General features: G+C 33.2%; 2 protein-coding genes across 4 annotated transcripts; both read right to left on the bottom strand.

Moving 5' to 3' along the window:
- Positions 1-758: 758 nt before the first annotated feature.
- On the bottom strand, positions 759-7,154 carry LOC118035427 (pentatricopeptide repeat-containing protein At3g16610-like). The gene is given in 4 exon segments (XM_035040990.2): positions 759-2,388; positions 2,816-2,926; positions 4,454-6,504; positions 6,507-7,154. Coding segments are annotated over 2 exon segments (2,400 nt in total). The 5' UTR covers positions 6,960-7,154; the 3' UTR covers positions 759-2,388; positions 2,816-2,926; positions 4,454-4,557.
- Positions 7,155-8,499: 1,345 nt separating this feature from the next.
- On the bottom strand, positions 8,500-11,494 carry LOC118035430 (uncharacterized). 3 transcript variants are annotated; one of them, XM_073408017.1, is made up of 3 exons: positions 11,408-11,494; positions 9,047-9,467; positions 8,500-8,757 (listed from the first exon to the last, which is right to left on the bottom strand). In XM_073408017.1, exons 2-3 carry the CDS (start codon positions 9,338-9,340, stop codon positions 8,623-8,625), a joined length of 429 nt encoding a protein of 142 aa, XP_073264118.1. In that variant the 5' UTR covers positions 9,341-9,467; positions 11,408-11,494; the 3' UTR covers positions 8,500-8,622. The 3 variants fall into 3 exon arrangements, with proteins under 3 accessions (XP_073264118.1, XP_073264119.1, XP_034896884.1); XM_073408018.1 differs by having other exon boundaries at positions 11,421-11,444; XM_035040993.2 differs by lacking the exon at positions 11,408-11,494 and adding an exon at positions 10,070-11,356.
- Positions 11,495-14,876: the final 3,382 nt, after the last annotated feature.

Below are 14,876 nucleotides of genomic sequence, written 5' to 3' on the forward strand. Positions count from 1 at the left end.
TTTCCAAACTTTCTTGTGTTTGTTTGCTATTAAGAAAGTTGGTCAACGGAAAACATTTTCCAGGAAAAGGAAAATTTGGCTTGGTTTTCAGGAAAGTGTTTTCCTGGAAAATTTGGACGGAAAACACTTTCCGGGAGTTGTGAAAAATTTAGAAATATCATTATTTGCTGATTATATCAAATTTGATCCTCAAACTTTTAATTGCTATATATATATATATATATATATATATATATATATATATATTTTGTTTTGAATATTTATTTTTCAATTTCATCTCTTAAAATTTTATTTTTATATTAATTTTGGTTTTTATTTTTATAATTGCTATTTGCTTCTTCCTTATCATTTTTTTATTGAAATTTTTTATCTATCAAATTTGATCCTCATTTTTTTGATTGTTACTTATTTTATTTGAAATAATTTATGAAATGTTGATTATTATTATTTTAATTTCTTCTTCTTTTTTTTTTTTTAATTTTTTAGATTTGATCTCTATTATTTTGATTATTATTTATTTTATTTGAGATAATTTATAAAATTATATTTTTTTCAATTTCATTCTTATTTAACTTTTTAATTTGTAAGATTTGTTCCTCATTATTTTAATAAACTTGAGAAAAAATAAAATATTAATAAGTTATTTTCTAGCTCATTTTCCATGACATAACCAAACACTGGAAAGTGTTTTCCAACTTATTTTTCATTACACTACCAAACATCGAAAAATACTTTTTTGGAATTCACTTTTCCGGAATTCACTTTCCTCGGAATTCATTTTCCAAAAAATAAAACTACTTTCCAGCAAACAAACGGAGCCTAGGAGATACTTCTAATAGAAATAGCTGCATCCTTACCATTTCTATCAGCTTCATCAATATTATCAGTAGTAGTTGTTGCAGCAGGTTCTCTGACAGAAATACTGTAGATTTAGAAGGAGAACCTACACAATCTTCACAACCACATGCACATCAATGAAGTCGGACATTGAAAAATCTGCATCTCCAACCCTAAGCCGCAAACTGCAAGATTTCTTTACAAGAGACGGAATTAGGAGGAAAAAAAATGATCAGTACTAATGTATAACATCGAACCTGTTGGATAAACTAAACGAGAAAAGGTGCTGGTATCCCTGCTTGGTTCATGCGAGAAAGAAATAGAAATGGTATCGCTGTTTCTGAAACCATGAACAGCAATTGCATCTAGCAAAGCAGTGGAGATCCATTACAAGACAGAAGTACCTCTCCGGTAGACACTTACATGGGCATCAGTGGCTTCACAATTACCACTACAAGATCAGAGGAAATCGGAACAGGCATTTCTCAAGTAAAGATTTTCTTCAAAGGGGGTAAAATGGTACTTTGCTTCACACAGACAGGGAAAAAAAGGAATAGCTGCATCAACGTGAAAGAACACCTAGACACGAACTCATACAGGCCATATTGCAAAGATCATGATGAGTTGCATGAGAGAGACAGCCAGACAGCTCAGATTCTATCTTGTTCATCCATGATGTCAACCAATATCAGCTTTCCGGACAACAAGATTTACAGGAACATATATGCATGTTGGCAGCAACTGTTCCTCTGAGTCTCAGCAGATGCTTTCTTCTGCTCATGTTTTTTCATTTACCAAATCTTCACGAGTCAAACCATAGCATCCGCTTTAGTTATTGATTCACGTCAGTTTCATCTAAAGACTCAATCAAGCTCTATCGATGGAAAACATGGAGAAAGGTCACCTAGAAAGACTGCAAGTTCTACCAAACCAAAAGGTCCAAAACCCTAGTTCCAGAAAGTGCGTCTCAAAGATAGTTCAGGGCAATAGCAGTCAATTGTTAGCTAATGATATGCCATTTGCAAACTGCACATGTAAGAGACTATAAAGTCACTTGTCAAAGATATTCAAGCATAAGAGTTCCCCACATGGTGAAAGGGGTATTGATGTATAGTTGATGTGACAATGATACTTATAGAACCTTAATTATACTCATCAAATAAAAAAATAATTTTGATTCAATGCAAAATATTGCAGATAAAAAAAAAAGGTTCTAAATCCGTTACAGAGGAGAATACCTGGCATGCTAAAAACACAAAGCACAGAAAAATACTTAATTTTATCCTTTTGAGCCTGACAGTGCTGTATCTCATCCTCAGCCATACTCCTTGAAACAGTTGTTGAAAGCTTTATTCCTAGACTTGCACCATTTTTGTGACTTTTCACACTGTCACTGAAATGCCGTGCATGGACATTGTTCAGTGAACAGATAGAGACCTTTGAATTTGCTAAGATAACCATCATGCCCGACAAACACCCATGCTGGTGCTTCTTATGAATGCAACAGATTTCCATGATTCTTTTTCTGGAGCCCTGGAACAGAATCTGTTGCTGCAGCACGGGGATACTATTCGTATCACATATTAAGGATTTATTTACATTAATTAAATAAATTATCTTAGGTAATTTTGGGTATTCGGCATTCTTTTGTTATTCTTCATTAGAAAAGGTAAATAACACAAAATAGTTGAAGTATAAACCAGATAAGATTATGAGAAAATAAGCAAAGTCTCATATGCCTTGTGTTGTAACATTGTTAGATTTATCAAATTAGTAGAAATTATTGACAACAGTAAATCTCTAACAAAACTAAATGCACATAATTGAAAAACAACTACTTCATCTCTTGTATTTAAATCTTTATGGTGCTTCTGCTTGAAAAAAATGGAGCTTGCAACGAGGTGATTCATTAAAGGAGATAAGTAGAGAAAGAAGTAACAGAAGTTTTCTGCCAGAAGCTTATTCCAGTAATACTGACCTTTTTCTTTCTTCTGTTTATTTGTGCAACATCAACGAGGCAGGTTTTCAATTCTTCATATGCTACCTTCTCCCTGCTGAGTGGGATTGAGTGTTATGCATATGGTATCAACTAAAATGCCAGAAAAGGAAGCAAAGTCATCCTTCCCTACAGCTGAAACAACCTAGAGATATACTAAAGAAATAGAGGATTTGATTTTCAAAGATGGAAATATAGGAAATAGGAAAAAAACACAAAAAAAGGTATAGGAATGTAACTATGCCATGAAATACTCGCAACATTATGATGCTTTCAGTGATATAACATGATTATGAATTTCTATAAATAGATTGAAAATCCAGACGAACTTCAGTCAGGATCATGTGGGTAGATTAATAATTCTACCAAATCCATTTTCAATGTTCATTGTTTTTTCTCCAAGTAATTCTTGTCGAGAGATGTATGCTATCCTGTCACCTGCAGATAGGAGACATAAGGGCAGGACCTAAGGGACAAAAGTCATTCATCTAGTAAGCTGTTGTAGCTTGTGCACTATGGAAGAAAGGTCTTGAGGATCTAAGCAGATATCAAAGCCAAAATGAGCCATTGATTATGAAAGCTTTGGTGTTTGATTGGAATAATGAATCATCGTTCTCTTCTTTAACATTTAACAAGCAGAATAGCAATATGCTTCAACAAAACATGATACTTGGACAATAGCTAAGTTTCATGTGCAGCTTATTCATTGAAAACTTGATAAGGTAATGATTTAGAAGGGATCTTATGTGTGGCATATAATTTGTGGGTTGAAAATTTCTAACATTGGAAATTCTTGTTATGATTCAAGCAGAGGAAATAGAGCAAGGTATTTCTAACTGATAGAGCATCTTATCCTATATTAAAGAAGAATTTACCTCTTTTGGAAATTCAAGTGCAGGTCCATGGTTCTCAAAAAAATCAAAAGGTCTTGTTCATCTAGGAATAATTGTCCACTTTAGATATCTTGGTTTAGGGTTCTCTGGCTCTAAGTTACCAGTGATTTTTTAATAAAACAATGGCAGACTTGTAACCTTAGCATGTTCCTGCAAAACAGTAGTATCTAGCTAGTGTTCAGATTTATTATGAGGTCTAGCTTCTATTTCGAGTATTGGTTCATTTCTATTAGATTCTATGGTTTTTAGTCTTCCTTCCTGTTTAGTTGCTCTCCGCTTATAACAGTCTATTTAGAAGTCCTAGTCTAAGTGTTTCCAGAAGCCCTAATCCAAATGATGCCTGATGATATTTATATACACGAGTAATGGTATAAAACTGTGATCTGATATTTTGGTTTCTGTGGTTTCTATTTCTATTCTCTTCTCTTTCGCCACCTCTTTCCCTATAGCTAGACTGCCTCAGGCTACTGCTCACAACCAATTTTAACTCCAAACCAGCCCTTATATCCTCGTATAAACCATCTAAATATCAATATGAATCTCTTCTAAAAAAAAACCCTACTGAATCCAATTGCATGTATATCAGACTCTAATCCTAATTCTCAACTGAAACATGATTAAAAACACTCAATATTCTCCAAGTTGTCTGCATCACTAAGCTAGTAAATTATCCATATAAATCAAGGGAAGCTGGAAACAAGATGCTAAACTACAAGTAAATGTTTACCTGCTGCATAACTGTCATCACATAGCCGGTAAGGGAAAAGCAGATTCTGTAGGCTTTTAACTATAGATGCGCTATTGGGACCTGTAAAACCTCCATCCTTACCCTTACCAGAAATCCCCACAATTGCAAATTCCATCGTTGAAATGATGAAATCGACTTGCATCTCTTACTGTTATGTCTCTCTTAGTTACCAAAGAAATAAATTTAATAGCAGTATGGCAATCACCACAAACTCGCAAATTCTTAGTTACTAAGATGGGCTTGTCGGGGCTCAAACTAAGAATTCCAAATGCAATAGCTAGTTTCTCGCTATGATAAAGAAGGACTCGTTCCTTCTCCTCTTCCTCGACATCTTGGAAGACACAGCTAGATTCTGTTTGGTAACCCAACCTTTTCATCTCCACCAGTAGTTCATCAAGTTTGTTGCTTATTTGTGCCAGCTGTGGGTGGGACCTATATCCACCACCAACAAATGTATGGACAACCCCACTTATCTCAATCCAGCTGCATCCAGGACTTTTCTCAAAACCCTGTTCCTTCTGTGTGATCCTAACCTGTGCTGCATCATCCCATCTCCCAACAGCACTATACATATTGGATAGGAGAACAAAGTTCCCAGTACTTTCAGGTCCTAGCTTCTGAATTTTCTTTGACACTTGTTCCCCTAGTTCAACATTCTTATAGACTCGACAAGCAGAAAGCAGGGCACCCCATACACGAACATCAGGCTCAAGTGGCATCTTTTCAATGAAACTGTGCACCTCTTTGAAAAGCCCAGCCCTGCTTAGAAGATCAACCATGCATGCATAATGCTCCATTCTGGGGATGATTCCAAAATCTTGAGTCATGGCATTAAACCAGTATTTGCCGTCTGCAACAAGTCCTGAATGGCTGCAAGCAGATATGAGACAAATGAAAGTCACATCATCTGGTTTTAAACCTTCAGACTGCATGTTGTCAAACAACAATAGTGCTTCCAATCCAATCCCATGAATACCATAAGCAATTATCATGGTATTCCATGACACAATACCCCGCTTATGCATCCTATCAAATACTTTCCTAGCAGTGTCAATCTTCCCACATTTTGCGTACATATCAATAAGAGCATTACAAATCATGGTATCGGCTGTAAATCCGCAAACGATTGCATAGCAATGGCTGCAAGACCCATAATGTAAAGCAGCCAAATGAGCACAAGCTGGCAGAACACTAGCCAGGGTTGCCTTTTCTGGATTTATCCCAGACAACTGCATCTCGAGGAACATACACAAACCCTCTTCAGAATTACCATTTTGAACATACCCTGAAATGATAGCAGTGAACGAAACTGCATCTCTTAAATCCATTTCATTAAAAAACCTCATTGCACCATTGATAATCCCACACTTGGCATACATTGAAAGTAAAGTATTTCCGACCATCAAATCCAAAACAAATCCTGACTTTATCGCAAAACAATGCAAGCAACTTCCCATGCTTAAATCAGTTAAATTTGCACAAACTTGAATAACAGTGGCAAGAGTTACCGCTGACAGAACAATTCCATCATCCTTGAGCATCAACAACTGACAAAATAGTTCCAATGCCTCCCTCATAAAATCACACACAACATATGCACCGACCATAGCACTCCAAGTCACCTCATTCTTGACAATACCCATCATGTCAAAAATTCTCCTCGCATAATCTATGCACTGACATTTCCCGTACACATCCAAAATCCCAGTTCCTACCACCACATCGCCAACGAAGCCTCTCCTAACACAAAACCCATGAATTTCCTTTCCATGTCTCAATGAATTCACTTGAGCGACAGCAGGAAGGACACCAACAATTGTTGATGAATTAGGACTCACATCATATTGCATTTGAACAAGCAGTCGTGCGACCTCATCATAGGAACCCTCATGTAAAGAAAACCCTGAAATCATCGAATTCCACGCAACAACATCCCTTTTATGCATTTTATCAAACACTTCTTTTGCATCATCCAAACACCCACATTTAGCATAAAAATCAACCAAAGCGGTGGAAACATAGACATTAGATTCAAGACGAAGTCTTTTTTGATGTCAAAATGAATCTCTCTTCCTTCACTTACTTCTTTTAGAGCCGAACACGCTTTGAGAACAAAAGGGAAGGTGAACCTGTTGGGTGTAATACCATAACCCAACATTTTATAGTACAAATCAATGGCTTCTTCATAGGGACCATTCCAAGCATAAGCTCTTATCAATAAATTCCATAAAACAACATTTTTGGGCCTGTGGGGCCTTTTATCAAACACATGGCGTGCGATTTTGAGTTCATTGCAAGCTATGTAAAAATCAACGAGTTTTTCGAATGGCACATCAAAATTTGTAAGATTGGTTTCTTGGGTTCTGTGTAGGCATTTGAGCAGATGCTGATGGATCAGCTTACCTTGAAACAGAGATTTTGATTGAATGCAAGATTCCAGGAGGACTGTGCAATATTCAAGGCTGAGGCGCGTTCTCAGTTGCATGTCCTTCCCTTTCTTTCTTTTGCGCCAGTACAAAATTCAAAGATTTTAAGATTTGAATTAATTGTACGATTTAATCCCTCGATTATATATATCGAATTGGTACCTCAACTAGGAAATGCTTTTGATCCGATCCCTCAGTTTAGTTGTTGACCTCATGAAGATCTTAAAATTGCACCTCCTTCCATGCTTCAGTATCACTATATATTATATTAGGAATTTTTGGGATAATTCTGTTGATCTTAGATTAATGAAATTGGAATAAATAAATGTATGGTGTGAGGGAAATTTAATTAAAAACATATAATCATGAATACAAAAAAGAATAAAAAAAGTTTGGCTTGTGAAATTACCAACTAGTTTTAGCTCAAAAAACAAGTTATGCTAGATACAATGAGAAAAAATAAAAGTGATAAAAAATTAATTAAAAAAAAAAATATTCTTATTATTTTTTATGAGCCAAAACACGATTAAATATTATTAATACTAAATTCTCTTTTTGAATTAGCTTTGAGAGAAAAAGAGATTGAAGGTTTAAATGATAACAAATGTTTATTATTGAATTGACTTCATCCAAGAGATTCTAGATACAATTTTGAGTTCCTGAAATTAAACAATCACATGTGTTTAAATATATGATTTTATTAAATATATGATCATGTACAATCTCTATCTAAAAATATTTTTTTTAAATGAATAAGATAATCCTCTAATTTTTTTTTTAATTTGATATATGGTGACTTGATTTATTTGAGAAATCAAGTCAAGATTTGTGCTTTACAAGAATGCGAATTTAGGTGTATATTGCGAAGTAAGATTTGATGCTTTAAAGAGGACATTTGATTTATCTTTAAAATGTTGTTGAAGAACTCCTATGAGGCGTTTATGTTAATCTAAAAGAAGAAGGCTTGAGAACTTTTGAGAGAACTTCCTAACTTAAAGAGCTTATTTTGAAGAAAAATTGTATCTTTAAGAATTCCTCTCTTTTTTCTTTCCTAGGTTGAGACCTTTTATTTATAGAAATTTATAGGAGCTCTTAGGGTTTTTCCAATGCTATATGACATTATTTTATTAGTTGATTTTTATTGATGGGATATTACATATATGACAAGATATCTTAAATATATCATTAAAAGTGTCAACTTTTCATTGGTCAAAAAATATATAAAGGTTCATTTATTTTTTATGTTATTTATTTTAATTTTATTTTATCATTTCATGTGAAAATAAAATAAAAAATAACACATGATAAAATTTGATTGGTATTTTTTTTTTGTTTCTGCAAAGAGAATTCATTTTATTTTGGAAACATCCGGTGAGTGAATCTTCAATCCCTAAAACGAAAACTTTATCTAATGAGTTATGGGCATGTATTTTTCAGGTTTTTTTTTCTGCAAAGTAACTGCTTGATCACTAAAGATTTTTCTATGAATTGCCCCCTCAAAGTAGCTTGGTTGGTAGAAAAGGGTCTCTCTCTTTTTTGATTTGTCAAGAGTGGTTAAATTCCCAAGTAATTGCCAGATTTTCATCAACAAATCCAATCTGGTAACAAAAGCCAAAGAAATGAGTACTGCATAATTATGATGAACCATTTTATACTGGATTAGATACATAGTATAACAAAACATTTTCTACATGATCCAACGCAAGCATTACACCATGTTTTTCAAGTAATTTGCTCATGGGCAGGCCAATTTATCCTTTCTCTTGGACAAGGTAGAGGTGCTGGCTGGGCAATACAAGTAGGGTGTTGCTGTCCAGGCATCACCACTGAAAAATCTGATGCATAAGCTGCTGGAACCTGTTACCAAGCCAAGAACTTGTTGTCATCAATCCTTAGAAGCACACAACCAGCTCTTACACATGCCACAGAAAAATACCCTGTAACTGCTTCTCTTTTTGGTCAAGAATTTAGAATGTATAGTACATTATAACTTAAATGCTTCATAATGTAGTAACTATTTTGTGTCTCGAGATATGGAGAAACCGAAGCTGCGTTTAGGTTGAAAAAGCATAAAAAATTGATGTTTTTTCAAGCTTAATATAGTTTGAAATGCGGCATTACCACGTGTAGACAAACGGGCACTTACTGTTCGTGGATTTCCGAGTTTGTGTAGTGGTCTTGATTCCGCAGAACCATTGGTGACCTCCTGAGGTGAGGAAAAAGGAGGAGAAGGCCGAAAGAGATGTTCAAAGATGGCCATTATCAGAAACATTGATACCAGGATTGCTGTTGCAACAAAACCAAAAGAAATCGCATTCATGGATGTCCCAAAACTTTTCCATGGAGCTTCCCTGTCAATAACTCCTGTTTGAGATGGTGCAGGGTCTGAACTTGTGTATATGTTCCATGGCTTTGATCTTTCAGAACCTAGTTCGTTCATAGTCTTCTGAAGGGAGATTGCGGGTAGTAACAACTCTGAAAATTATCAAATAACTGTAGACTTAAAGCTTATTCAGAGAGATTCAATTGTTGTTTCCTGTCTGTGGTCTTGCAGCCCGTCATTATCCCTGAGAAAAAAAATTTGTAAAAGAAAAATAAAAAATTTAATACTCCATATTTTGATTATAAGAGAAAGAGACAATTGGGACAGGGGAGATGTATTTCCTGTTTTGAAATGATAAAAATTCATTTCAAAACAGTTTTAAAAATAAATTTATTTTTATGTTTTTGTCTCTGTTTCGTCTCTGTTTTTTCAATCCAAATACGTATCCATTCTTTCTATTTCTATTTCTTTTTTGAAATTGGAACACTGACCGCAAACAAAGAGAACAAAAGCTCAACACACACCAAGACTTGCAATGCGAAGAATGCCTGCCTATTGACTTCCATCAGCACACGGAAATTATAAATTGCCACAAAATAGTTGCAATCTATAAACAAAAGACTACAGAGATAAAGATTAAACTCAGAAGACATGGTGAAAGTGATGCCACTTGTGAATTATGATACATTAGATGTGATGTCAAAGCTGCAAAAATGGAAATGGCCATTTAAATACCATTAGTTTCTAGCAAAAAAGCAACAACAAAAAAAAACACCAGAAAAAATAATTCTGATCAAAGAAGCTCACGCTAGAAAAATCAATGACAAGGGGACAGAATTTTCATACTTGAAGATAATCAAGAGAGGGTGATGATGGGGAAGCAAACTGTGCAGATCTTCAGTGGATGCTCTTCTAGTGGTGTGGCGAAACAGGTGCGATGCTAATCTGCTACACTACTGCGATAATAGCTGCATAAAGTGTAGCCTGGGAGGAGCTGGAAGGCATTTGGGTTGGGTCCTGAGAAGTAGGAGCATGCATTTTCTAAGTCTTGAGGTCCTATAGGGCAGAAGGTGCCATGGAAAAACAAGACACCCACTCTTCTTAGAGAATAATTCAAGTCATTGTTGCTGCTGAGCCCGTGTAGCTTTATACTCCAATAGAAAATGTAAAGACAAAGTTATATCAGTTACAGTTTTTTATGTTCATGATCTTGATGCCTTGCCTAACTTATTGAATACTATACCTTGTCTCAAGAAGCATACTGAGAAATCAAAAGCATGGGCCTTCATGTCTGGAGAGCCAAAAACAAGTGTGGTCTATTGGTGCCTTTAAAAAGTTGTCTCCTTTTGAGTGCTTAATTACATTACATTAACCTTAACCCCACAATTAACCTATCTTCAAAGTTATTAAGTTTGGCTCGGTACCTTAAACTAATGACCCATTGATCTAAGACCCGAGTTGATTTTCAAATTATAGTAGGTGAGAGTTAACCCGGTCAAACCCAATCAGCTTATTGTGTTGGTCTACGGCCTGACCAAAACCCGAATTGATTTTGAATTGACTAGGTTAACCTGTCTAACCCATGACCCGATTGGGTTTAGCAACTTTGCCTATGTTTAAATTGTAACTCTGATTATTGATGAGGCCGGCTGGAGTTTATGATTCATCAACTTCTAAATATATATTAGGAACTAACAAATAATCATAACCACCAAGTGACTAACCATTGGTCAATTCTTCACATGATGGATGATTATACCCATCATCAAGAACAATGCTGTATTAAGAAAAAACACAGAGGTTAGTGCTAATGGAAATTCGACTATTGCCTTCTGGATTAAAGTTCCTAAAGCTCATCTTGATGGGATTAATGCCCAAGTGCCTAGCTCAAATCCAACGTGTAAGTATTGAGATGTAATCATGGGAAAGGCAAAGCAATATCTCACATAATCTCCCTTTAAATAAAAGAAAGAAAAAGCTGCTGGGACATACACAAATAGGTTAAGTTAACTAAAGGCTGCTGCTGCTGCAAGCTACATGTATAATTTAATCTGAGAAAAAAGCTTTGCTATTGAGCAAGGGCACGTGAACTAAGGCCAAGCATAAGATGAAGAACTTAAAGCAGGAGGGAAGATAAATTAAGCGGGAAAGACAGAGAGAGAATCCATGTTTTTGAGATCTTACAACTATGCAGTACCTTACTGCCATGATTTGAGAGAAGAAAGACATTGCTGTGTGGCCAAAAGAATAAATCTTGAAAAGATTGATGATCTCCACCACATTTGCTTCTCGCATTGCCATCAATAAAAAATGAAATGAAATTGAACAACCTGTAGACAGCAGCCCCACAACTTTTGTCAGAAACACAAAAGCCAAGTGCTATACTATTGGCAAACACCTCCATCTTTTAACAATCCAATCTTAGGCTGTGTGTTTATGTAGCCTATCTTTTATCAATCTATTCTTAGGCTGTGTGTTTATTTAGTGCCCGCGGTAAAAACTATAATTCCAGCAAAGAAAAAAAAAGAACATAGAAATGATGTTTTTATTTATTTATTAAATGCATATAAATACCTGTTATTTTGATATATTTTGTGATCAATTATTATTATATTTATGTAAATATATTTTTATTATTAATAAAAACTTAATTTATCTTTAATATTTATATATTATTAGATTAATGAATCTAGAATAAAGATAAAATTTATAGGACACAAATATATTACCAAAAAAAATTTTAAAGTTGTTATAGTTATAAAATTCTTATTGTAATAAAGCATTGTTCCTGAAATGTTTATGGTTGATACTCTTTTAAATAAATGATATTCATTAGATTCCGTAAAGACTTATATATATATATAAAAGAAAACAATTGTTCTCATGAGCTGAGGTACAAGGGATACCTAGAACTGATATGTAGGTGATTCTCATAAGACATGTACACTAAACTGATTCGCATAAAAGTTCCATATAGAGAGATCACTTATGTCTATAAAAAAGACTCACGTGATAGTTGTGTAAGTGATCCTTAACTTTTAGACCACTAAGTTATCTTATATAGATAATATTATTTTTGATCATGTTAAATGTTATCTTAATCGAGGCAACTAAATGACAGGCATTGAATATGACATGAACTATATGAAGATACTTGAGTGATAAAGAGAGAATTCATCACCTTAGATGAATTAAGAAAAATGTTCAATCTATTTTCAAATAATATTGATTTAGGTGGCCAATGTGAAATGAGACTTGAAAAGAGTTTCAAATCTCATTCAAATGATCAATGACTATTATATAGAAAACAAACATGATTTAACATGGAAGACATACTTTATACTTTAATGTTAAATCATAATATTATTGATGAAATGATATTAATTACATTAAAAAACTGGTCACTGAAAGTTAGTCAAATCACTAATGATTTTTTTAATATTTGAGAGATGATGACACATTGCTAAACGATGCACCTGATCTTCAAATATAAATTAATCAATTATTTAATTGATAATAAAAAAATTACTTAATTTATTTAATTCTATTTAATTAGAATTATAATTTATATTTAGACCAACAAATTAAGAATATAATGGGTTACACACATTAAGAACCATTAGTCAAAATTAAATTGAGATGATTTAATTAAGCATGACTTTGTTAAAATATATTTTAAAAATTAAAGACTAGAATATAATTAATACAGATTTAGAATATATTTTTTAGATTTAGAAAAATCAAGTAAAGACTTAATTGAGTCAATCTCTAAAATGTCCTGAATTAATATACAAATATTATTTAGGAGGCAAAATGATAATTGTCAATTTATAGGGTATTTCAGATTTCCATATAAATAGTAAATCATGCCTCTTATTTTAGGGGTTGTTGTTTGTTAAACAACAAAATTACAAAATTGGATCTAGCACTCTAGACATAACAATCCTTATCTTCTAAATAGGGATTTATGATATTTCTCAAGGATGGTTCGTATGGATTATCGTTGGAGGCCAAACAATTGGATAACTTGTGGTTTGTGGAACCCATCTCTTAAAGAATTATTCTAAGCTGAAATAAGATAAGATGTTCATATAATAAATCCTAAACAAATATGGATCTGTCTCACAAGATCTTAGAAAGTTCTGAATAATTTTATTTCATAATTTTCAATGCGTGTACGATATTCAGAAAACTCAACAATACCTAAATAAACAAGCATTTAGTGTTTTAGAACAATTGTTTCGAGACAAAAATAATATATATAAAAGGAATAAAAACATGTTTGATTATAAAAACGAAAACAAAAATATAAAATAAATCTAGCTATGGAATTATTTTGGAGTGAATCTCTAAATAAAAAACATTAAGAGACATGTTTTTTTTTGTTTTCACTATTTTTTTTTTTATATATATAAATAGTAATTAAATTCTGTTTAAAAACACGTGAAGCACATATAAAGATATTCCTATTAAATCAAGAATCCTCTCAGCTAAAATTATATGTAAAAAGAACTATTTTTCAAAAAAAAAAAAGTGTAAAAGAATGCTAATATAATCCAAAAATTTTAAGGAAAAGATTGGGAGGTGATGTATTTTATGAACCTTGATCATCAAGATCTCTTGTAATCTCCTCCTTCTTCTTTTCCAAAAAAACAAAAGAATCCATCCCAAAAAGAGACTTAATTTGGTGCCCTGTCAAATCAAGAAGTGCCTTTCTCTATTTCTCAGACGTAAATTTTTTTGTTTTTCATGCACAAAGAAAGATGATCGCTTCTCATTTACATGTAAGACATTTGAAAAAGATAGAACAGGGTCCCACGACAAGAGAGCACTCCAAAGAAGCATATATCTCTCAGCTTTTCTTTTTGGACGTCTGTCTTCTTCTTCCTTTTTCTCTCATCTCTTTGCAAACCCTAGTCTCCGATTGAAGTAACCCTTCGCTTTCCCTCAGATTTCACCATACAAACATCTTAGCAAAAATATCATCTCTATGCTACTGTCAAAGTTCTTAAATTCCATGACTAGGCTAGGTCAATGTCTTATTCGTTGAACAAGTTACCTCAAATCTATTTAAAATTATGTTTGATTGGATTGAATTTTTATATAATTTAATTTAAAATAAAAATACAGTTTTAAATCTTAAATTGACAAGTCATTGAGTTGATCTACCAAGCTAAAACAAGTTTAAGAACATCTATTACTACATCATCCTTTTTTTATAGTAACAAAAATAATTTTTATAATGATTTAATTTAAAATAAGATCTATATCAGATCTCAAATAAGTACGTCACGAGTTAATTCACCAAATCAAAATAAGTTTAATAATATCGATTATTACATTCCGATAATTTTTATAATTATTTAATTTTTTTAAAAAATAAAATTTAAATCAAATCTCAAATCAACAAGTTATTGAAATTGAACCATCAAACCAATAACAACTTTTTTTTTTTTAATTAAAATGAGTGTCCGAGTCAGCTTACGCGTACCTTGACTAATCTCACGGGCCTTAAAATTAACGATCATATAAACCTACAATGACTCTAAGGTTTGTAAAACTCGAACTGATGATATCTAGAAAATAAAACTAAAATCTGACCAGTTGAACTATATCTCAGGGTTGCTAGCAACAACTTTAATAACACCAACAA

This window comes from Populus alba, chromosome 3, assembly GCF_005239225.2.
Source record: "Populus alba chromosome 3, ASM523922v2, whole genome shotgun sequence".
Taxonomy (NCBI): Eukaryota; Viridiplantae; Streptophyta; class Magnoliopsida; order Malpighiales; family Salicaceae; genus Populus; species Populus alba.